At 35.1% G+C, this 24607-nt stretch overlaps 1 protein-coding gene across 1 annotated transcript; it reads left to right on the plus strand.

Moving 5' to 3' along the window:
- Positions 1–23065: 23065 nt before the first annotated feature.
- Positions 23066–24022, plus strand: LOC145018317 (protein disulfide-isomerase 2-3-like). Its single transcript, XM_078976211.1, has 3 exons — positions 23066–23271; positions 23403–23502; positions 23579–24022. Exons 1-3 carry the CDS (start codon positions 23096–23098, stop codon positions 23741–23743), a joined length of 441 nt encoding a protein of 146 aa, XP_078832337.1. The 5' UTR covers positions 23066–23095; the 3' UTR covers positions 23744–24022.
- The last annotated feature ends 585 nt before the right edge of the window (positions 24023–24607 follow it).

Genomic DNA, 24607 nt, shown 5'->3' on the forward strand with positions numbered 1-24607 from the left:
AAGACTTCATGAACGCGAAACCCACAACCTTTGATGGCACTGGAGGTGTCATTTCCCTGACTCGATGGTTCGAGAAAATCGCGTCAATCTTCGAAATATGTGCCTGTTCGGAGTCTGACAAAGTCAAGTTTGCCGCCTGCACCTTCCTTGATAAAGCCCTGACTTGGTGGAACGGCCGAGTGAAATCCTTAACCTTACCTGTAGCGAATGCCATGGGTTGGGATGCTATGAAGGAGCTTCTGCTTGCAGAGTACTGCCCTCGGGGCGAAATTCAGAAACTGGAGCACGAACTCTGGAACCTTAAGATGAAGGGTTCCAATATAACAGCTTATACTTCCAGATTCGATGACCTGGCCTTACTCTGTCCAGGAATGGTTACCCCAGAGAGTAAAAAGATCGAGAGATTCATCTGGGGATTGACCCAGCCAACTAAAGGGAATGTCTTGGCTGCAAAGCCAGACACGTACGACAGCGCTAAATGCCTTGCGAAAATCTTGATCGATCACAAAGACAACTATGATGAGGACACTACCACTCCTGAGTCGGACACAAGTGGAGGTGAAAGTAGAAAGAAATCTCGGAACAAGCGAAAGGCCCAGAGTACGAGAGGGTCTTCGAAGAAACAGCAAACGGTAGCAGTCCATGCTGCTAGTACCCCTATTGCTGTCTCAGCTGTCGGTTCTACAGCCCAAACTCCTACCAGTGGATACACTGGCAATCTTCCTTGGTGTGGTAAGTGCAACTACCATCACCGCATCCCCAATCCATGTCGCGAAAGGAGTTGCGACAACTGTGGCAAGAAGGGCCATCTGTCTCGAACCTGCAGGAAACCAGCCAAATCGACAAACCAATCATCGGGAGCAAGAATCAGTCCAGCCTGCTACAATTGTGGTGAAGTAGGGCACTTCAAGAGGAATTGCCCCAAGGCAACTACCACCACTGATCCCTCTGTTGCCGCAGGTATAATTCTCTTTGATAACTCTTATACCTGCAACTCTTTTCGATTCCCGTGATTGAAGGGAAACCTGTTATCTATCAATTCGAACGTTTTCTAAGCCCGATTCCTCGTGTGTGATCGAGATGTGCATCATCGAGACGACTAACCAATGAGATTGAGAACGCTAACTTCGTACCTATAAATTGAATCCTCGGTCCAGAGGACTATTCTGTTCCATTCGGTTAATGGGAAACCTTTCACGAAAATACATTGATGCTACGTTTAACATGGAATGACGGAGTCCCATTCATGTTGTCATCTTGGTTTCGAGAGGGTCGCTTGGCTATATCTTTTCCTCGACCTAACTCTCATGATCTCCGGCATCAACTTTCGTATTATGTCATACTTTAAAACTCAAGAGTTTTTCTGGTACAAATTACCGCATACCTCGTTTCTGTGGTCATTGAGAAATGAGAAGTTAGTAGTTCTTTCTACTAAATGTCTGTCCCGAAGTGTTTCCGGGAATTTCATTCGAACATCTAAAGTTTAATTCCATATCGTATGTTTCGAAACCTTCGTAGAGACCCGATTCCACTTGAGAAAGTGATGATCCAAATTATCGAATCCATTCGAGTTTCATTTCAAACTCATGATCTATATCCTATTCTTTGAATTTCGGGACGAAATTCCCTCTAACGGGGGGATAATGTAACAACCCGAAATTTGTTCATCGCCAAAACCCGTTCTACCCGGAAAAAGTCGCCGTTATCGGATTCGTTCCGATTTCTCTTTGGAATTTATTTGTATAATTTATATGTTTATTTTATCCTAATGAGTGTCTAAAGCACTCAGGAACTTATGTTATTCTCCCAAAATCATTATTTAATAACTTTTAAAAATGTTCCCGTCGGGTGACGGAAACTCAATCGGGTGCGACCAAAAGCCACGTTTAGCGTCGGTATCGGGTAGAATTCCACCGCGTGCAAATTTTGGGAACTATATAAACGAGTTTCAGCTTTCATTTGAAGCTTTTTCCTTCTCTCACTACTCTCTCTCTAACCTCTCTCCAAAATCCAAAGATTTAGTGTCCAAAACTCAATTTTAAGGCTTCAAATCCTTAAGGTAACTCCCTAGCTTTAATCTATAGCATCTTTAGCCTTCAAATTCGAGACTTAATCATGAAATTGGACAATATATATGAGTTTACGGCCTAAGAAGATGCTTAGGCCGTAAACACCAAAAATGAAGGGTTTTGAGCCCTTAAACCCCTCCTTGACTAGTTTGGACTTTAGATATGGCTATGGGACTTCAAGATATGGACTCTAAACATGTAAAACATAATTTTTGTGATGTTTGAAGGCGTTTACGGCCAAGGAACATTCTTGGGCCGTAAACTCATATAATTAGGGTTTTCATGCCCTTAAACCCTTCCAAATCACCCCTATAGCTTAGATATGAATTATAGGACTTTGATTCTTGCATTTGGACACTTGAAACATTAATTTTGAGGGACTTAGATGAGTTTACGGCCAAGGAGAGTTCTTGGGCCGTAAACTCCACAAAACTTGGCATAAATCTCATTCTAAGGTGTTAGAAAGCCATCCAACACCACCAAAAGCCTTGGAATAAATCAAGGGACCAACCAAAAATACTTTGAGGGCCTAAAACACAACATTTGTGGGGTTTCTAAGGGTTTACGGCTAAGACATGTTCTTGGGCCGTAAACTCCAAAAATTTTGGTGTTAGAATGCAAACTACACAGCCCTAAGGCCCTTAGATGAATTTTAGAAGTCCTTTCATGCATGTTCTAGACCTTGAAACACCTTGGAACACCACACACTAGAGTTTACGGCCATGAAGGGGGTTTCATGGGCCGTAAACTCCACAAGCACCTCAAAAATCACATGCAAACTCATGTTAGGCCTTGGATTAATTCTACCAATCACATGTGATTTGTTTTGGAACCATTTAACATCATTTTCTTGGAAAAATTGGGGTTTACGGCCATGGAGCTATGCTAGGCCGTAAACTGCCATTAAGGGGGTCAAATTGATGTTTTGTAATCATTCCAAGTCCTTAAACCAAGTCTAGAAATTATCCTTTAAGTGTTGGAAGTCAAATTTGCACCATAAACCACCCATCATGAGTTTACGGCCGTAAACTGATGGTGATGGGTGTTTAGGCCGTAAACTCCCATAAGGGGGTGTTCCTTTGATGTCCCAACTCATCTCCCAAGTCCCTTGTGTCATTCATGTCCCTAAACGCCACCCGGGTCCCACCAAACACTTGTATCGGAGTGTTATCGCGACCTGAAGCATTGGTCCCTATCCGACAATCAATCTAAGTCCTAATTAGATACAAATGTGTATCTTTACATGATAATTAGGAACCTCGTGTGTTTACAAGTTCCGGATCAACTCTTAGCATCCAAACCGTCTCGTATCTCGTCCGGTGAGTTCATACCCCTACGGCTTTTCACTGTTTTCAATGTTTTCAGGGGGGGAATACAAGCAAACTATAATTGTTTTCCAATCACAACATTAATGTGTTTCAAACAATATCTGACAAACTTATAAACTCTTTTACTCCTTATGTATTATGCTGAGCATAAGGAATGACTATTCGATTTCAACTAAATGGATTTTAGTTAAGGAAACAATCAAACTAATCAAATTATTATGGGAATAATTTCGGGTTCTTTTCTGTTCTTTCTATCGTATATTGATATCTATATCAAGTTATTAGATAAACTATGTCTGATTCAGTTTATCTCCGTATCATTTGAATATTATCTGATAATTTCATGTATGTATCTATACTTTACTGTACTATGTTTCATAACCTTCTGTATGTCGATATCTTATAAGAACCCTGTGAATAGTTTAGTACTAGCTTGTGAGATAGTCACTACCTTTTATGGATGATCAGTAAATCCTCCCCGGAAGTGTAACCAGAGTCTCCTGGAGGGAGAGCGCGGAATTTGTGAATAGATCTATTCGGGGCTGACAATCCCACACCTTAACTTCTAGCTACAGTTAGGCGGGCATGCCTAGGGTGACAAATTTCTGGATATCGTTCGACATCTGACAAACGTCAAGGAGGTCACGTTGTCATATTATTATGGTTACCCGACTCACAATATGTATTAATACCAGCTTATTCACAGTTTGGGTTCAGAATCTTTATCTCGTTCGGGATTGAAATCCCATGGTATTGTTTCTATGTCTCTTTCGGGATAGTGATCCCATGGTATTATCAAACTATTATATATCTATGTCCTATACGGGATAATGATCCCATGGTTTATTCTTATATCTCTTTCGGGATAGTGATCCCATGGTATTAACTAAACTATTTGGTATCTAGTTCGGAATAGTGATCCCATGATTTTATGTCTACAACTTGTACGGGATGTCTTTCCCCATGGTCTTTAACTATACTTTATACGGGATAGTGATCCCAAGGTTTCGTATCGATATCTTACCGGATGGTGATCCCATGGTTTTCTAAAATTGTATCTTATTCGGGATAGTGATCCTATGGTTTCAAATCTATATTTACATATATACATTAACTTACCTCGTGTTAGTCCGGGATGAAAGTCCCATGATCTTGAACCTGTACTTTCGAATATCTCAAACTAACTTATATGTCTTTCGGGATAGTGATCCCAAGATTTTCATTATATAGTTTTGTGTGTTAAACTATACTTTGTGATATACCATTGATCTTACAATTAGGAAAATATGGGATTTTCCTGGGGTAGAATACAATACATAACCGAATTGGTAACCAATGATAACTTAACCAACTTTACATAAGAAAATATGGGATTTTCTTGGATAACAAATCTTTTCGGAAACTAAAGGAAACCGATACATTTTCACAAAACAAAACCGCTTATGAACTCACCAGCTTTATGCTGATTTTCAAACCGCTTGTATTCTCAGGTCCAAGTTAGACAGGTACCCGGTGATCTCTTTTGATAAAGACGGAGTGCGTGGAAGACTCGTCTCAACTTTTGTTAATATGATGCATATGTATATCTTGTATAACTTTACTTTTGAAACAAATGTAAACTTTCATATATATGTAATGTAATGTTTGTTTACTGTGATTACTATGTACATTGGAATTGATACACAACATGGTAGTCAACCCCGGAGACGTTTCCGCCTTTGGTTTTCGGGGTGTGACAGACTGCTTGTGCCCAATTTTCATGTGACATACCATCAAGAGGGGGTGGGGGGTTGGCTAATTCCCTTGGGATATCTGTAAGCCCTGGACATTCTGAAAATGAGTATGCACATTATTTTTTTGGCATCTATAAAATCTTTGTAAAGTCGCATCAATGCTCTACAACAAATGAGCCCGCTCGGAATCCAAGTTAAACTTGTCCAAATCAAACTTATTCTACAAATAAAAAAAAGTTAGTTAATTAAATATCAATCACAATTAAACATAAAATATTATCCAAGTTACCTTTAGATGCACGATTGTGCATTCCTAAAAACGGCGGAAACATTATCCCAACCAAATACATTCAAAGGGATGTTCATCCACATATACCTCCTAATGTTACGGGTAAACCGATTACCATGGTTCCCGACAGGGGAATATGTGAGCTCTCTGTCGAAATCCAAATCCATGGGCTTTCCCTTGTTTGCCCAAATCAGCTTTGATAGTTGAATGTTTTGCGCTAGGCCTCTTCTTTTTTTAGGAAGCCCAGCTAAAAAATATAATTAAAAATATTAGTCACGATAGTTTATAATAAATGGATAAAAGTAACTAATAAATATATCATAATGAGACTTACCATCCTGTTCGTGTTATCCACGACCAAAGCCTACTAGAGGTGGCGGATCCCCGACTCCATACCTCCATCTCCTAGGCCCATAACATCCTCCATCACGTAGAAGAGTATCGTCCAACCAAACCCCATATGTAGCCTATAAAATTACAATATGAATAAAAGTTACACATATTGCATGTACAAAAATAATACACTTTCTATTATAGCACCCTACTTTGTTTTTTTTCATCTATAACATTATAGTTTCCAAATGGCATACAAAGACAAAAACTACATATAAAAAAATAATACTTTCCATTATAGCATCCTACTTTGTTTTTTTTGTTTTTTTTTTCATATTATTCATTATAGCATTCTAGTTTCCAAACTATATACAATACATACATCTATATACATACAAATACACATATTACATATACATACAAACACACATTCCTTTATAGCATTTTACTTTCGAAATTGCATGCAAATATATAGGTTACGTAATCACACATATACATACACTTATACATATAAACTTGTACATAATACACACACACACACACATATATATATATATATATATATATATATATATATATATATATATATAAATTAACATATTAAAATACACTTATACATACATTCCAATCACAAATGGTAAACAAATATACATATATAAACGTATAAACTTATACATACAAATTCATATACACATATGGCGCGCGCGCACACACACACACACACACACATATATATATATATATAAACATAGATAATTTTTTTGTTTTCACCATATATACATGCATTTATACATACATTACATATACATACATTATACATACTTACAAAAACACATAGAAATACATATGTACATACACATAATACAAATACACAAATACATATGTTGTAAAGAAACCAGGTTGTGTAATTTGGTGGAGAAGGGTGGTAGTGGTGGTATTCCGACAACTTTCTAACAAGTTTCTTTCCATCTAAATTCCGGAAAAAAAACAAGAAAACCCGCTAGAGGTTGCAAAAATATACAAAGACTGCAATAATACCACTCTTAAACATGTGGGAGAAGAAAATACAAAAAATCGATGGACAAGGAGGCAAAAACCAACTGTGGCCGCCGCTTTTACTTCCTCGTTGCCGGTATTATGATCCTTTGTCGCCGGTGATATGAGTCTTTGACATTTTTGACAGAAGACGGAATGGAGGCTTGGGTCAGTGGTCTTGTGGCAGGAACGATGATTGGACGCGATCGATAGTCGAAGGAACTTGAGTCACTAAACACATGATACATAGAAAGGAATAGAAATGAAGTTCAAAGGGGGTGGGGGGTATCTGTAAAGACCTTTAGGGGCGACGGGAATTAGCGGTGATGCGTAGGTATTAGCGATGACAACCTGTTGGGAACAGTCAACGCCTTTTCTTTTTCCGTTACAACCCTACAATTGAAAACAAATCGAACGGATGGGGCTCGTTTGAAGTGGATTGCAATTATGTGATTATTAGCGGCAACATATAGCTAATGCCATGCGTTGCCGCTAACGCCCCCATTTCTTGTAGTGCTAACCATAAAATGAAAATAACATGGCCTCGGAAATGGTATTATATATGTTGCATGCCCGCCATGAAAAAAAGAAATTCTTTTTTCCAAATAGTCTATGTGTTGGATCCCTGCTTCCATACTTCAAAAATAATATTTTGTATGTATTTTGAAGCGTAAAACACTTAGATGGTGTTTGTTTTGGAAGTGGTAAAAAGTATTTAGTCTTTTTCCGTGTCTGTGGTAGAAGATGTAGAACAAAAATATTTTTCTATACCTTCATACAAGATGTCTTTATACAAAAGATTCTTTGTTTTTAATGTCTTTTTCAAATGACCAAAGTTTACCAATATATATATGAAGTCTTTATAAAAAAATTTGTTTTTATTTTTGTAGCCATTAGTTTCCATCATGGGAGTTGCACCCGAGGGTTGTCATTTTTGTCATTTTATTAAAAAGGGTATGTTCGTCAAGACATCAAAACTATACTAGGGAGAAACCAAAAAACCAGAAATGATACTACTACAACCAAGGCACCAGAAGTAGCAACAAACAATTATACCACAAAATAGAACAAAGAGCAAAAAGGTCAATGTTTGACATGAGTCTTGAAAACACCAGCAAAGTAGTAAGAAAGGGCATGTAATTAAGATAACATGTGATCAACCCACTCCAATCTCAATGCAACCAACAACATGAGAGATAAACAACAAAGTAAAATAGTACTTAACAAAAGAAGTATACAACAAAGTGAGTTTGGAATTATGGTTTCGATGTTGGTATCAAGAAGAAGAAAGTGCTTCTGAAGAGAGAAAACGGTAGACAGGTTAAGCTTAAAGATGAGAGAAAGCTATAAAAAATTACTAAACCTGTACTAATTGATGCTTGCTTATGGCATTATGCGCCTTGTATGGGATGGTAAATCATAAATCTTGTTTTACAATATCCTAGCTTGCCTTGAAAAAATAAATCAGTAAATTTTTCATGTACAAATGTAGCCGATTAAAAGAAAAAAACCCCACATACAATAATAAGAAATTCCTATGTTGGATATTATTCCTTTTATATATCAGCTCAGATACCGATTTGTTGGAAATATAACAATCTGATCACCACAACAAAAGGCTCGGTTACCAGTTACTATGTGACAGATATATCAGTTTAAGATATAAGTAATATATATATATATATATATATATATATATATATATATATATATATATATATATATATAAATATAAAGAATAATAATTGTGGAATAAGTATAAATATGAAAGCTGTAAATGACTGAAAGCTATAATAATATAAATGACTGTATTTAAATGATGTAAAGCTATAAATAATATAAATGACTGTATTTAAATGACATAAAGCTATAAATAATATAAATGACTATATTTAAATGACATAAAGCTATAATAAAGTATATAAATATATAAATATATATAAAGTAGGTTCGTCAATAAATTGACTGAACTGGACTCATGGAGCGACTGGTCGATATTTGTTCTTTGAATGGACTGGTCGATATTGGGACTCTTGGAGCGACTGGTTGATATTTGTTCAAAGATCAATCCGGCATTGGATAAGTAACAAAAAGTTCATTTAAAGCTCGATTTTATGTAAAACAAGTGTTTACAAAAGGGTACAAAATACATGGGTTTATGTATTTGTATTTGAGGTATTTTTGGGTAAAAACATGCACACGGGTCGTGTAAGATAAGGCACAAGTGACACGAGTCGTGTAGGAGGGTTTTGGAGGGTTTTCTTGATGAATGATGCTGACACGGGGCGTGTTGATTTAGCCTTGCTGAACACGGGGCGTGTTCGTGATGCTGATGCTGACACAGGGCGTGTTGATTTAGCCTTGCTGAACACGGGGCGTGTTGAGGTTCAGAAGTATGAAGAAGGCAATCAGAGGGCAACACGGGGCGTGTTGATTTTGCCTTGGTTTTTAACACGGGGCGTGTTCGTGTCAGAGTCAATTTCGGGATTGTTGTGATTTGAAGGTAAGTTTCGTTTATGATGTTTTGGCTAGGGTAATGGTGTTATGGTGTTTTGAGGATGTTTTCAAGGTTGTTTAGAGGTTGAAAAGAGGTTGATATATGGTGGTAAAGGTGGTGAAATTTCTTATGAAGATGATGATGAATAGTGATGGGTTTTGTGGTTGATCTTGATACAGAAGGTTTTGGGTTGTTTCATGGTTGTGTTTTGGTGTTTTGATGTAAGGAAAGTGTTTGGTGGTGTATTATGTGATGATCAAAGGTGGTGAAGATGAAAAACCTTTAGTTTCAATGAAGAAGATGAAGATGGTTGATGGTGTTCTTCATTTCATTGTTGATGATCTTGGTGTTCTTCACTTAGCTTCTTGTTTGATCTTGGTGTTCTTCATTTAGCTCCACGGATGAAGATTGAGAGGGTGTAGTTTTACAAAGGAAAAACTCATTATATCATATCTATCTCTCTTTTTCTCTTCTATTATCTCCAACAATAAACACACACTACATACACATGTATATATATGAGAAACAAATATCTTGTAGTAGTGCACTTGAGTGTAAGTTGAAAGATGATGTAGAGGCTGCAAGTTGATGTAGTAGTAGGAGCAAAAAACGTGGGAAGGGTTTGGCTTCTTCATCTTTGACTTTTGTTGACTTCTTCTTCATTTGACTATTCAACATATATACAACATATATATAATACATATATACATATATACATATATATATATATATATATATATATATATATATATATATATATATTGTTGAAACTTTTTAGTCACACATATGTGTTTTCGTCATTCGCGTGTTTTCGTATTTTCCGTGTTATCATGCATTCATGCAACCTGAAATAACTGATAATATTTGTTAGATTGTATAAAAACAGTTCATCTTATTTCAGTGATGGTCACATACAAGGTTAGATAAGAACATTTTTCAACAATTTCCCCCTATGTGATCATTGCTGAAATAAGGACAGGAATGATATAATCATATTGATAGTTTAACTTTTGAAGATTCGAGATAAAAGATTTGTCAATAGATAAGATATATATGAAACCATAGCAATTGATTTGAAAGTTTGTGACTTGGTTTAACATATCTTATGTAAAAGATTTTTAGAAATTTGTTTCCGAATCAAAGTCTCGGGTTCGGTTATCAAAGGGTAGCCATATATGTATCTAAAGAAATTTGTTAAGATTTTATAGCATTATTAATGACGACAAGTGGTTTAACAGGTCAATTCAGATGAACGCTCATAGGTATAGCTCACACTTCACTTGGGTGTTTGGTTGTTCTGGCAGCAGAACAAGTTAATGATCACTAAAAACGAGTGATATCTCTCTCTAACGACTCATACTCATATTGGAGGTGTTCAAATATGCTTTTCCCGAAAGGTCACTTAGTCTCATTATTTAGATAATCAATCACATAAGACTGGTTTCGGCATTACTCAGTGGGTTTCTTCATTCATACCATTTAAGTTCACTCTCTCTCCGTCGGGAAATACGTGTAGAGGGGTTTAGCAATTTTCATAGTGCAGTTTGCAACTAAGAATCTTCATTGATGAAGGCTACAGTATCCTGGGAAATCCATTGTTGTTGCAACCTTTTCTTGGATGGTATCCTTTTTGTTGATCAATATCTATTTGTTGTAAAAGGATATTTTGTTTTAGCATCGAGAATTTGCTACATTTGAGAAAATTGGGATTTTTGAGAGTATCTATCTTGTGGGATTAAGATATCCCCTTTTGTGAAAAATGGTTAAAAACAGATCACGAGATCTTTTGATGTTTGCTTTGAAATAACCATTTGGTTGAACTTTGTTTGAAAATACCAAATGTAGAGTTTTTTTTTTCTTCGGTGAATGATTTGACTTTCTTGTTGATTCGTCTTTATCTTGTTTCGTCTTTGATGATTAGATTTGGATAGATCTTTGGTTTTATTTGATAAGTGATTGTTGAAATCCTTTTCGTTTCGTCTTTTCTTGTTGATGGATCACGGGATCTCAAGACTTCATTTTTGGTTGGCTTATATCTAGGTAGGGATTAGTGGCATAAAAGACAGTTTGTCTAGTATGTAAGAAATGAATGTATCGTCCCTGGTCATTTTGATATCTAAGCAAAAATGAGACCGTGACAAGGTATAATCGGATATACCTTATAAGCAATAGTGACACACCTAAGCTCACAAGAAATGAATTCCACAATGATTCAGATTGATGAGGCACAAATTCTCACATGGGTTTTTGTTTTCATCTGAACCTCCTAACCTTATGTCCCTTTTTTAAAATCATCAATAATGAAATAAAATTGAAGGAAATAAAGTTATGTACATTATGAAAAGTAGGAGATTTGAACCTTCACTCCAATTGAGAATCAATATGACTTAAAATCTTCATCGAGCATAAGCATCTGAAAATTAAGTCAAAAGACGATTAATCACAAGGTTCTATAAAAGCTTATTACGACAAGTCTTTTATTATATTTTTGAAGATTTGTTTTTCTGAATGTTTTTGGAAATATTGGTTATTTCAATGTTTTTGGTTTTTTTTTTTTTTTTTTTGAAAAGAAAGCAGTTTTCAAATGTTTTTCAATTTTCTTTTTGAATGAATGTAAACACACTTTTGTACAAACAAAAAGTAAAAGTTTAAGGATGGATGTTATCTGGATTTAACATTCCTAGACGGCCTAGGAAGTATTGAAACTTCGTTTCATCGAGAGTCTTAGTGAAGACATCGGCAATTTGATCTTCGGAGTTGATGAAGTGTAGTTCGATATGTCCCTTTTGAATGTTGTCTATGATAAAGTGATATCGAATATCGATGTGCTTTGTCATGGAATGGTGAGCGGGATTGTGAGAAATGGCAATTGCACTGGTTGAGTCGCAAAATATGGGAATTTGTGAGATTTTGAAGCCATAGTCACGCAGTTGAGTTTGCATCCATATGACTTGTGAACAACAGCTGGCGGCAGCGACATATTCAGCTTTTGCTGTTGATGTGGACACACAAGTCTGTTTCTTTGAAGTCCAACTCACTAGTCTACCTCCTAGGAATTGACAGCTACCAGATGTACTCTTCCTATCTAGCTTGCATCCTCCGTAGTCTGAGTCGGTGAAAGCGTTCAACTGAAAATCAGATTTAGCTGGATACCAAAGGTCAAGTTTGGGAGTGCCTTTAAGGTATTTGAAGATGCGTTTCACAGCAACTACATGCGATTCCATAGGATTTGCTTGGTATCTGGCATAGACACATGTAGAAAACATGATGTCAGGTCTGCTGGCAATGAGGTACAAGAGTGATCCGATCATTCCACGATATCTTTTCTGGTCAACGGGTTTGCCATTTAAGTCTGCATCAATTTTGTATCCAAAAGCCATTGGGGTTTTTGCGGTATTGGATTTTTCCATTGAAAAACGAGTGAGTAGGTTTTTGACATAATTCTCTTGGTTTATGAAAATGCCATCAGTTGACTGTTTAATTTGAAGTCCGAGAAAAGTAGTCATCTCCCCAATCATGCTCATTTCAAATTTGCTCTTCATTAGATCTGCAAACTTAACACTTAATGATTCATCAGTAGAACCGAAAATAATGTCATCAACATATATTTGTACGATTAACAGATGTTTATTAAAGATTTTACGAAAGAGGGTTTGATCAATTGAACCTCTTTTAAAACCTGATTCTTCGAGAAAGGTTGACAACGTGGCATACCAAGCTCGAGGTGCTTGTTTCAAGCCGTAGACAGCTTTCTGCAATTTAAAGCTGTGATCTGGAAATTTGGGATCTTCGAAACCTGGTGGTTGTTGGATGTATACTTCGCGATCTATCTCTCCATGTAGGAATGCACATTTAACATCCATTTGGAATACTTTGAAATTCTTATGTGTAACATATGCAAGAAAGATGCGAATTGCTTCAATTCGGGCAACTGGAGCATATGTTTCATCGTAGTCGATTCCCTCTTGTTGTGAATATCCTTTGACTACAAGACGTGCCTTGTTTCGACAAATGATTCCTTGATCGTCAGTCTTGTTTCTGTATACCCATCTTGAACCTATAACAGTAACATCGGGTGGAGTAGGAACAAGATTTCATACGTCGTTTCTTTCAAATTCTGCTAGCTCTTCTTGCATAGCTTTTACCCAATCTAGATCTTTTATAGTAGAATGTATGGTTTTGGGTTCAGTCGTGGATAAGAAGGCTCCAAATAAACATTCATTTGTGGATGCGCCTCTAGTCTGAATGCCTAAGTTGGGATCTCCGATGATTTGGTCTGTTGGATGATTTCTGGTCCACTTTATTAAGCGATTCTCTTCCGCTATAATAATTGGAGTTTCAGTATCCCATTGTTCTTCTCCGGGTGTTTCATCTTGGAATAGGTTTGAAGGTTCCCCCATAAATGATGCATCGGGATTGTTTTGGCTATTTGGGGATGGGGTGTTTAAAGGAGGATTTGGTGTTTGTTCCAAAGAGGAAGTATTTGTTGGTGGTTCCCTCTCGAATTGATTTGCATCATTTTGGTTTGTTTGTGGAATTACTTCACTGGGTGTTCCTGTAGGGTCAATTAAAGTAGTTAGAAGTTCAGAATTGTAAGCGGTTTTTGGTTGTTCAAAAATCAAATCAAGATCGATTTCAATGTCTTTGTCAGGAGAAGGTGTTTGTTGAATTGGATTTTGAAAAATATTTTCAATCATTTTTGAACCAAAATGTTCACGATCCAATTTCCTAACATAAAATTCATCAAAATGAACATCGGTACTTTCTTTAATTACTCTAATACGTTTATTCAGTACTCGACAAGCAGTTGAAGAAAAAGAGTAACCAAGGAAAATTCCTTCGTCCGACCTTGATTCAAATTTTGAAAGGTGATCTTTATTATTTTTTACGAAGCATCGACAACCGAAAATATGGAAAAATTTGATGTTTGGTTTTCGGTTGTTAATGACTTCATATGGTGTTTTATGAAGATGTTTATGGATTAAGGAACGATTTTGAGTATAGCTAGCTGTGGCTATTGCTTCTGCCCAGAAGTATTGTGGCAGATCAACGAAGATAAGCATTGATCTTGTAGCTTCACATAGATTTCGGTTCCTTCTTTCGACAAAACCGTTCTGTTGTGGAGTGTATGGGGCTGAGAAGTTATGTTCAATTCCTTTGTGTTTGAGAAATGAATCTAGAGTATTGTTTTTGAACTCTAAACCATTATCACTTCGGATTCTTCGAACAGGTCGTTTCAGCTTCAGCTCGATTTGTTTGATGAAGTTGATCATCTCTTCAGGTGCTTCTGATTTTAGTCTTAAGAAAAAGACCCAAGTAAAGCGCGAGAAACCATCAACGACAACAAGAATGTACTTCTTCCCTTGTATGGTTTGGGTTTTGGCAGGGCCACAAAGGTCTATGTGCAACAACTCTAGTGGTTCAGATATGCTAGATTCTGATATGCTTTTGTGAGTGGATTTGGAAAGTTTTCCTTTTTCACATGCGGCACAAAGAGTTTCATTATCAAGCTACAGAAGTGGTAGACCTCGAAGAAGATCATCACCGATTAATTTGTTGATGTACCCAAAGTTTAGATGGGAAAGGAGGCGGTGCCATAACCAACTAATATCTGCTGGGGCTTTAGATAGCAGACATATATCGGGTTTACCATAGAGAAGATCCATGTCAAGTGGATACATATTTCCGGCACGGTCAGAATCAACTATAACATCTTTGGTTTTGGCGTCCATGATCAAGCTTCGTTGTTTGGTGAAAAGAACTTCAAGATTGTTATCACACAGTTGAGAAACACTGATGAGGTTGTGTTTCAGGTCATCGATGAAGGCAACTTTCTTTATGGTAAAATTACCATTTGTTATGTTTCCATAACCTTTGATTTTTGCTTTCATGTTGTTGCCGAAGGTAACATCTTGATTGGTTTGTATAGGTTTGAAGTCACGTAAGTAGTTCCGGTTTCCTGTCATATGCTTGGAGCAGCCACTATCAATATACCATGTATCATCATTGGGTTCTCCAGCATTAAGTACCTGCAATCAGACAAAAAGTTTTGGTACCCAAATCTGAATGGGTCCTGGTTTGTCAGTTGTTATTTTGGGTGCTTTTCTTAATGAATTTCTTTTAGCATTTGACTTCACATTATTGTAATGGTTTGGTTTATAACGATGGAATGGTTGAGGTTTGATTTGATCTATCAATTTTACCCAAAATGTGATTTGTTTTTGAAAACCTGTGGGTTGATAAGATCTGTGATTTGGTGAAAGATATCCTAGATGTGAAGGTTTGTTTGAAAAGTTTTCTTCATATCTGGGATGTGATGGGTGATTTTGAAAAGCTTTTTGATGATGATGGTTTGAAACTTTCTGATGTGATGGTTTTTGAAAGTTCCTTGAATGATTAAAAGTGATATCTTGAAAGCGGTTTTCAAAAGGTTTTTTTAAAAGGTATTGGTTTTTGTTTTGAAACCTGTTTATGAGGTATAATGTAGGGTTTAACTAGTTTCTTTGGTTGGTTTTTAAAAATGTGTGGCTTGATTAGTGGGGTTTTGGTGACTTAAATGGATTTTTTGCTTATTTGTTGTTTCTTGGAGTATTTTTGTCCCAGACTAGTTTTTCCAACAATTGATGAAGTCATTGTAGGAAAAGCAGTTGGTATAGAAGTACTACCATCCTCATAAGAGGAATTTTCTCCATTCAAAAAGTTTTTGAGTTTAGTGGTTCCATCAGTATGTTTGATTTGGTGAGTTAAAGAACTTGCAGAGTCTTTTTTAGAATTTACAACTCTTTTGAAAGACTTTTTGGAAACACTGAAAGCAGTATCATCTGGACTATAGTTGATAACTGTTTCGTCATCTGAATCTTCCTGATTAACAGATGTGAAAAGATTAGGTAGAGTAGATTCAGAGTTTTCACAATTCGTCATGTTTTCCTGTTTTGCTTGTTCAATTTCAAAGGATTCTCTTCCAATTCCTGGTCTATAATTCGTATCAATTTTGCCAGTTCCTAAGGTGTTTGCCTTGGTGAAAATATCATCACTTAGTTTTCTGGCAACTTTGATAGAATCCATATTCCATATCAGTCTTTTATTCTCGGTTTCAAGAGAATTGATTTGTTTTAAAGAATCAGTCAAATTTTCATTTAAAACATTGTATTTGTCAGTTGATTCTTGAAAGTCTTGTTTCGACTGAAAGATTTCCATTTCTAAAACATCTTTTATTTTAGAAGAAATGATTGACTGATTTTTTAGTTCCAAATCCCTTTTCTGAATTAGGGTCTGATTTAATTGTTCCAAGACGTGATTATAATCTTCTGATTTTCTTTTAACGTCTCTTTCCAATTTGCTTTTTGTTCTTATTGATTCTCCAAATTTGAGTTGCAAGGTTTGTAACTCAGATTTGCAAATATCATAATTGACCATTGTGTCATGATATGTTTTGAGATCAGCTTCCAGACTAGTCTCAATTTTTGTTATGTGGGACTCAAAAATTGTTTTGGAAAAACCAAGTTCAGAGATCATAGACCATACCTGTTCTATGATGTTGGGAGCTCTTGAACGTATTTCAACACCAGCTACGAAGCAGAAGTTTGATTGTGTTGGTTCATGTTCAGCTTCGTCATCAAAAGTTGGCCAGTATTCCACACTTGGTTCATGGATTGCCATCCATGCTCTTTGCTTTTCTTGGTTTTCCAGTTTCTTCAATTCATCGGCTCTTTGAGCATAGTATGCTGAGTCTTTGATTTTGGTTTTGTTTTTGGCTCGACATTCTCTAGCATAGTGATTTGTTCCTTTGCAGTTGTGACAGATGATCACCTCTTCATCACTATCATCCTTTTGACTTTTAATCGGAAGTCTTTCAGGTGTTTGAGTTTGGGCTTGTTGGGAAGCTTGAGAATGGTTTTGTTGGAATCCAAAATTTTGGTTGTTTTGAAAACCATTGTTTTGATTGTTGTAACCTTGATTTTGGAAACCTCTGTTTTGATTTTGAAAACTGTTGTTTGGATTGTGATTATGACCTGAGTTGGGATCGTTTTGAAATCCCTGGTTTTGAAAACCTTGGTTTGAGTTATTTTGAAAAGAAGGTCTTTGAGAATTTTGTCCAAAGTAAGGTCTAGGTTGAAAACCTGAGTTGTTTTGACCAAAAGATGGTCTTGGTTAAAAACTTGAGTTATTTTATCCAAAAGATGGTCTTGGTTGAAAATTTGGTCTAAAATTTGATTGACCATGATTCAGGATAAATCTCTGGAGATTTGTGTTTGCAACCAACACACACAGTTGTTGATAATCTGCTTCATCATTTGAATCAGACTGGAAGGCTTGGTTTTGAAAAGATGTAGTCTTATTAAAATGATTAAAGTTTTGATCATTGAAAGGTGTTTGGTTTTTAGAAGTTATGGACACAAGGGCAAGTGGTCCTCCAAAAGCTGCAGTGGTTGGTGGGTCAATCGAGGATTCATACGATTGAAGTTCTCCATACAAGTTGTACAAAGTTTCAGTATGAATAGCTGGATTTCCCTAAATAATGAGTTTAATCATTTTCCAGCTTTCGAAAAGATTTTTTAAAAACTTGAGATTTATCTCGTGTTGTGTCTTTATGATACCCAAATTGTTCATTTTAACCATAATCAAATTGAAGCTATCATGAGCATCATGGATGGTTTCTGATGAAAGCATTTTGAAATTATCGAATTCATTCAAAACAGATGTTCTTTTGTTTCCGATGATTCTTTTATTTCCACAAAAACGATTTTTCAAATTCTCCCAAATTTGATTTCGGTTAACAGTATAATGTCATCCATTTGACTTAGAATACTGTGAGGTATTCCAGAAACAAGTTCCTTTTTGGCTTGGAGTTCCAACTTTTTTGTAATTTCAGCTTGAGTGGCTTGATTTGTAGCAAGAGTAGCCATATTTTATGGAGTAACAAATGTTCCTTCTACATACTTCCAGACATCTTCATTTATAGTATTAAGATGAAGATTCATACGATCAACCCACGAATTATACTCTTCAGGAATAAGTATGGGTGCCCGTGAACCAGATCCTAAGCTATTTGCAATGGAGACAGAGTTCATGTTGGAGTAATTTTCCAAAGACATTTTTTTTGAAAGGATTTTGAACAAGTGTTATTAAAATGAAATTTTTAAAGAAAAGCTTATGGAAGGTTTATAAACGCTATAACCAAAAGTTTTTCGACAAAAATTTCAAGGTAAATCACACAAGCTCTGAACCAATTGTTGGATATTATTCCTTTTATATATCAGCTCAGATACCGATTTGTTGGAAATATAACAATCTGATTACCACAACAAAAGGCTCGGTTACCAGTTACTGTGTGACAGATATATCAGTTTAAGATATAAGATATATATATATATATATATATATATATATATATATATATATATATATATAAAGAATAATAATTGCGGAATAAGTATAAATATGAAAGCTGTAAATGACTGAAAGCTATAATAATATAAATGATTGTATTTAAATGACGTAAAGCTATAAATAATATAAATGACTGTATTTAAATAACATAAAGCTATAAATAATATAAATGACTATATTTAAATGAAATAAAGCTATAATAAATTATATAAATATATAAATATATATCAAGTAGGTTCGTCAATAAATTGACTGAACTGGACTCATGGAGCGACTGGTCGATATTTGTTCTTTGAATGGACTGGTCGATATTGGGACTCTTGGAGCGACTGGTCGATATTTGTTCAAAGATCAATCCGGCATTGGATAAGTAACAAAAAGTTCATTTAAAGCTCGATTTTATGTAAAACAAGTGTTTACAAAAGGGTACAAAATACATGGGTTTATGTATTTGTATTTGAGGTATTTTTGGGTAAAAACATGCACACAGGTCGTGTAAGATAAGGCACAAGTGACACGGGTCGTGTAGGAGGGTTTTGGAGGGTTTTCTTGATGAATGATGCTGACACGGGGCGTGTTGATTTAGCCTTGCCGAACACTGGGCGTGTTCATGATGTTGATGCTGACACGGGGCGTGTTGATTTAGCCTTGCTGAACACGGGGCGTGTTGAGGTTCAGAAGTATGAAGAAGGCAACCAGAGGGCAACACGGGGCGTGTTGATTTTGCCTTGGTTTTTAACACGGGGCGTGTTCGTGTCAGAGTCAATTTCGGGATTTTTCTGATTTGAAGGTAAGTTTTGTTTATGATGTTTTGGCTAGGGTAATGGTGTTATGGTGTTTTGAGGATGTTTTCAAGGTTGTTTAGAGGTTGATATAAGGTGGTAAAGGTGGTGAAATTTCTTATGAAGATGATGATGAATAGTGATGGGTTTTGTGGTTGATCTTGATGCAGAAGGTTTTGGGTTGTTTCATGGTTGTGTTTTGGTGTTTTGATGTAAGGAAAGTGTTTGGTGGTGTATTATGTGATGATCAAAGGTGGTGAAGATGAAAAACCTTTAGTTTCAATGAAGAAGATGAAGATGGTTGATGGTGTTCTTCATTTCATTGTTGATGATCTTGGTGTTCTTCACTTAGCTTCTTGTTTGATCTTGGTGTTCTTCATTTAGCTCCACGGATGAAGATTGAGAGGGTGTAGTTTTACAAAGGAAAAACTCACTATATCATATCTATCTCTCTTTTTCTCTTCCATTATCTCCAACAACAAACACACACTACATACACATGTATATATATGAGAAACCAATATCTTGTAGTAGTGCACTTGAGTGTAAGTTGAAAGATGATGTAGAGGCTGCAAGTTGATGTAGTAGTAGGAGCAAAACACATGGGAAGGGTTTGTCTTCTTCATCTTTGACTTTTGTTGACTTCTTCTTTGTTTGACTATTCAACATATATACAACATATATATAATACATATATACATATATAATACATACATATGTATATAATACATATATATATGTATATATATACATACATATATATATATATATATATATATTGTTGAAACTTTTTAGTCACACATATGTGTTTTCGTCATTCGCGTGTTTTCGTATTTTCCGTTTTATCATGCATTCATGCAATCTGAAATAACTGATAATATTTGTTAGATTGTATAAAAACAGTTCATCTTATTTCAGTGATGGTCACATACAAGGTTACATAAGAACATTTTTCAACATCCTAAATCTTAATTAAATTACTAAGGCATTAACAAACAAAGCTAAAACAATTATTCATTATGATTCAACCGAAGGAGTAGATTCACATCTAAAATATACAAATTTTGGAAAGCAATACCCTTGATGTCCATGTTCGGTGCCAAATGGATTTCAAACAAGAAAAAGGAAAAGTGTAAATTACACGAATGGTCCCTATCGTTTGAGGTAATTTACACGTTTGGTCCCTAACTAATTTTTCTAACTCGGAAGGTCCCTACTATTTGTTTTTGTCACGCACTTGGTCCCTATCTTACCTAAAAAGACTAATTTGCCCTTGTTTTTTAATTTATTCAAATAAATACACGCTCAACCCCACTTCCAACTGAACTTACCTTATCTTACATAGCCACCTTATTTAAATAAATTAAAAAATTAATGGCAAATAGTCTTTTTAGGTAAGATAGGGACCTAGTGTGTAATAAAAACAAACTGTAGGGACCTTCCGAGTTAAAAAAATAAGTTAAAGACCAAATGTGCAAATGATCACAAACCATAGGGACCATTCGTGTAATTTACTCAAAGGAAAATTACTTGTTCAAACAAGAAAAAACAAATACTTTTATGGTATAAGAGTAGTAAAAAAATAGGAAAATTACATCTTAAACAAAGCATAATCAATTAGATCCGGTAGAAAACAAAACAAAAGCAAACATATAAAAAGAAAGTTATTTGAGAAATCAAAAACATTGAGGTTTTTAATTGACAAATTGGTAGATGAGATTTCACCATTAATAGAGTTTAAATTAATAATACAAGTTGAGAGGGAGATAAGAAAAGAGAAACGAGAGAGGAGAACAAAGAACGACGAAACAAATTGTACTTGCTGAGCCGGCGGCGGTGGCGACTACGACGTGGAGTGACAGAGGAAGAGCAAGAAGCGTAAAAGGCAGATCAAGGACCAACGTCCACTAGAGATTTGGCCAGTGTGGAGAGATCGTCGGTGCGGGAGGATGCAATCGTGAAAGGCAAAGAGCGAATGGTGGTGATAATTGTATTATGTAATTAGAAGCTATATTTTTAGGTCTTTTCGGAAAAGAGATGAAAAAGTTTGTTCAAGTTCTTTTGTCTTCCAGAAAACAAATGGTCTTTTTGGTAAATATCTACCCACCCGTAGATATTGGCGCCCAAAAAGTCTTTTTGCCAAAAAACAACCGAGCCCTTACTTAATTACTCTTGATCGATAATGATGTCAACAAACAACTCTATAATAGTAAGAATATCTCCAACCATTCTCATCATCCAATTGGTTTCCATGCTACCAGGCCAAATTTCTCTTTTGTCCACAAAATTCACCCTTGCAAATGTTTTGGCTTTAGACCATCTAAAAGAGTGCAATTTCTGGTCTTTCAAATTTGTAATCTCAACATTACAATGATCTCAACATTACAATGATCTGTATACCAATATTATATATCAACCAACTTTCAAGAGACCAAAAGTGGTCTCGAGTACCACATCAGCAAATATATACTTTTAACTAATATCTCTACTATTTAAAACTAATATTTATTTAATAATAACTTAACACACACACATATATATATATATATATATATATATATATATATATATATATATAAAATCATATTTATGTATTTATTTCGTTGATTTGTACTAATGTTATTTTATTTCAATTTATTTACTTAATTTATAGTGTGAAATTTGGTTCAATATATTAATTAAACTTGAAACTATATATATATATATATATATATACATATATATATATATATATATATATATATATAAATATATATATATATATATATATATATATATATATATATGAGAAGTTGGCTGATGTGTTGCATTTAGAAAGTACACAAATATATAGAAGGTTGCACGGTGTCGTGCGTTTTTGATCGATGGCAAACTGACGTGGACACTATTATCGGCGGTGAACACCGTCCCCTATTTTTTTTTATTTGCCAAAGGTGGAAGTTCAACAATGTGTTTCTCCTCTTTTGCTGTCTAAAACCCTCATTTCTCCGTCCTTTTTTTATCTTCTTTTGCGAAGAACATCAACCCGTACTACCCAAATCTTTATAGGCAAAACATTAAACTTTTAAATGGAATGTATGTGGCATCGGTAAAAAAACGGCCGACACGGTGGAACCTGATATGTAATTATGTTTGTTATTTCAAAAGGCCCCTCCAATAAATGTTTGCAAGTCTTGTTGGAGTTGAATGAGACAATTGGCGTGGCTTGCAATAGTATCCATGTGACACTTTGAAAGAAGCTTGAAAGAACGGATGTATGTGGTTTTATATGTTAAAAGATAACTATTGATCTAGAACCATATAATATCCTTTGCATAATATTCTTTATAAGATATAGGTCACATATATAGATGGATTTGTAATATATACACTTTGTTTATAAAATATATTCAAAAGAATAATACGTAATAAAAAAGATTTTTATTAATATGTTAAACTTCACGAAAAAGCTCAGTTACTCCATTAATGTAGGCATAATTTGACCCCATCATTTGCTAATAATGAGTCAGCAAATAGTTCGCTAGTCCATCCACGTTTCTTCAAATTACATGCATGGTTCATTATTTATAGCACACATCTCTTATCAATTAAACACAAAAATACGTTTTTTTTTCGTTTTCCATTCTTTTGTCAGGAACCATGAATCGCTCGACAAATCTGTTGATCTTTATTTCTTTCTTTTTTTTATCATTCACCGGAAATTTAAATCTCGTTGATGCTGGTGATACAGCCTCAGTTATATTGAATTCAGGAAATTTTGAACAACTGGTTATGCAAAGTAAAGATGTTTGGTTTGTCTTGTTCGGAGCACCCTGGTAATAATTTATTCCACATATACTTATTCTTTTTTACTTTATCATATTCAATTTTAAACCTTTATATATATATATATATATATATATATATATATATATATATATATATATATATATATGTTTTCTTTCAGGTGTCCATCTGTTAAAAGCCTTAAACCGGAGTGGGACAAGGCTTCAAAGGCATTGGAAGGAAAGGTCAAGTTTGGTGAACTTGACTGTGATGTGGAAAATGTATTCTTCATTATTTTTATAATTTAAACTAATATTATTTTATATAATTCTTTACTAATCGATTATAATTTTTCAGGATATACAAGCAAGGTTTGGAGTAACCGGGTTCCCGACTGTTTTTGCATTTGGTCCAGATAAATGTGCACCTCCCACCGGAGTAACTGAAAGAACTGCAGACGCACTTGAAAAGGCTGGCCTGTGTTACTATGACAAAGCACAGGGGTGTAAAATGGAGTTTTGAGTTGAGGATTGTATTCGAATAAGATTTGTTTGACTTGTTATTGATATGAAACAATAATGGCATCTCTTATCAATAAAACAAAAGAATCCGTTTTTTCGTTTTCCTTTCCTCTGTCAGGAACCATGAATCGCTCGACAAATGTGTTGATCTTTATTTCTTTCTTCTTCTTATCATTCACCGGAAATTTAAATCTCGTTGACGCTGGTGATACAGCCTCAGTTATATTGAATTCAGGAAATTTTGAACAACTGGTTATGCAAAGTAAAGATGTTTGGTTTGTCTTGTTCAGAGCACCCTGGTTATTCCTAGACTTATTCCAAATATGCTTATTCTTTTTTACTTTATCATATCCAATTTTAAACCTTTATATATATATATATATATATATATATATATATATATATATATATATATATATATGTTTTCTTTCAGGTGTCCATATGTTAAACAACTTAAACCTGAGTGAGACAAGGCTTCAAAGGCTTTGGAAGGAATGGTCAAGTTTGGTGAACTTGACTGTGACGTGGAAAAAGTAATCTTTATTATTTTTTATAATTTAAACTAATATTATTTTATATAATTGTTTACTAATCGATTATAATTTTTTAGGATATAGAAGCAAGGTTTGGAGTAACTGGCTTGCTGACTATTTTGCATTTGGTCCAGATATATGTGCACCTCCCACCATATTAACTTTAGTAACCGAAAGAACCGCAGACACACTTGAAAAGGTTGGCATGTCTTACTATGACAAAGCACATAGGTGTAAAATGGAGTTTTGAGTTGATGATTTTATTCGAATAAGATTTGTATGACTTGTTATCAATATGAAACAATAATGGCACATTTAACCTTGGTATAAAA

Source organism: Lactuca saligna, chromosome 9 (genome assembly GCF_052625555.1).
Source record: "Lactuca saligna cultivar CGN05327 chromosome 9, ASM5262555v1, whole genome shotgun sequence".
Lineage (NCBI taxonomy): Eukaryota > Viridiplantae > Streptophyta > Magnoliopsida > Asterales > Asteraceae > Lactuca > Lactuca saligna.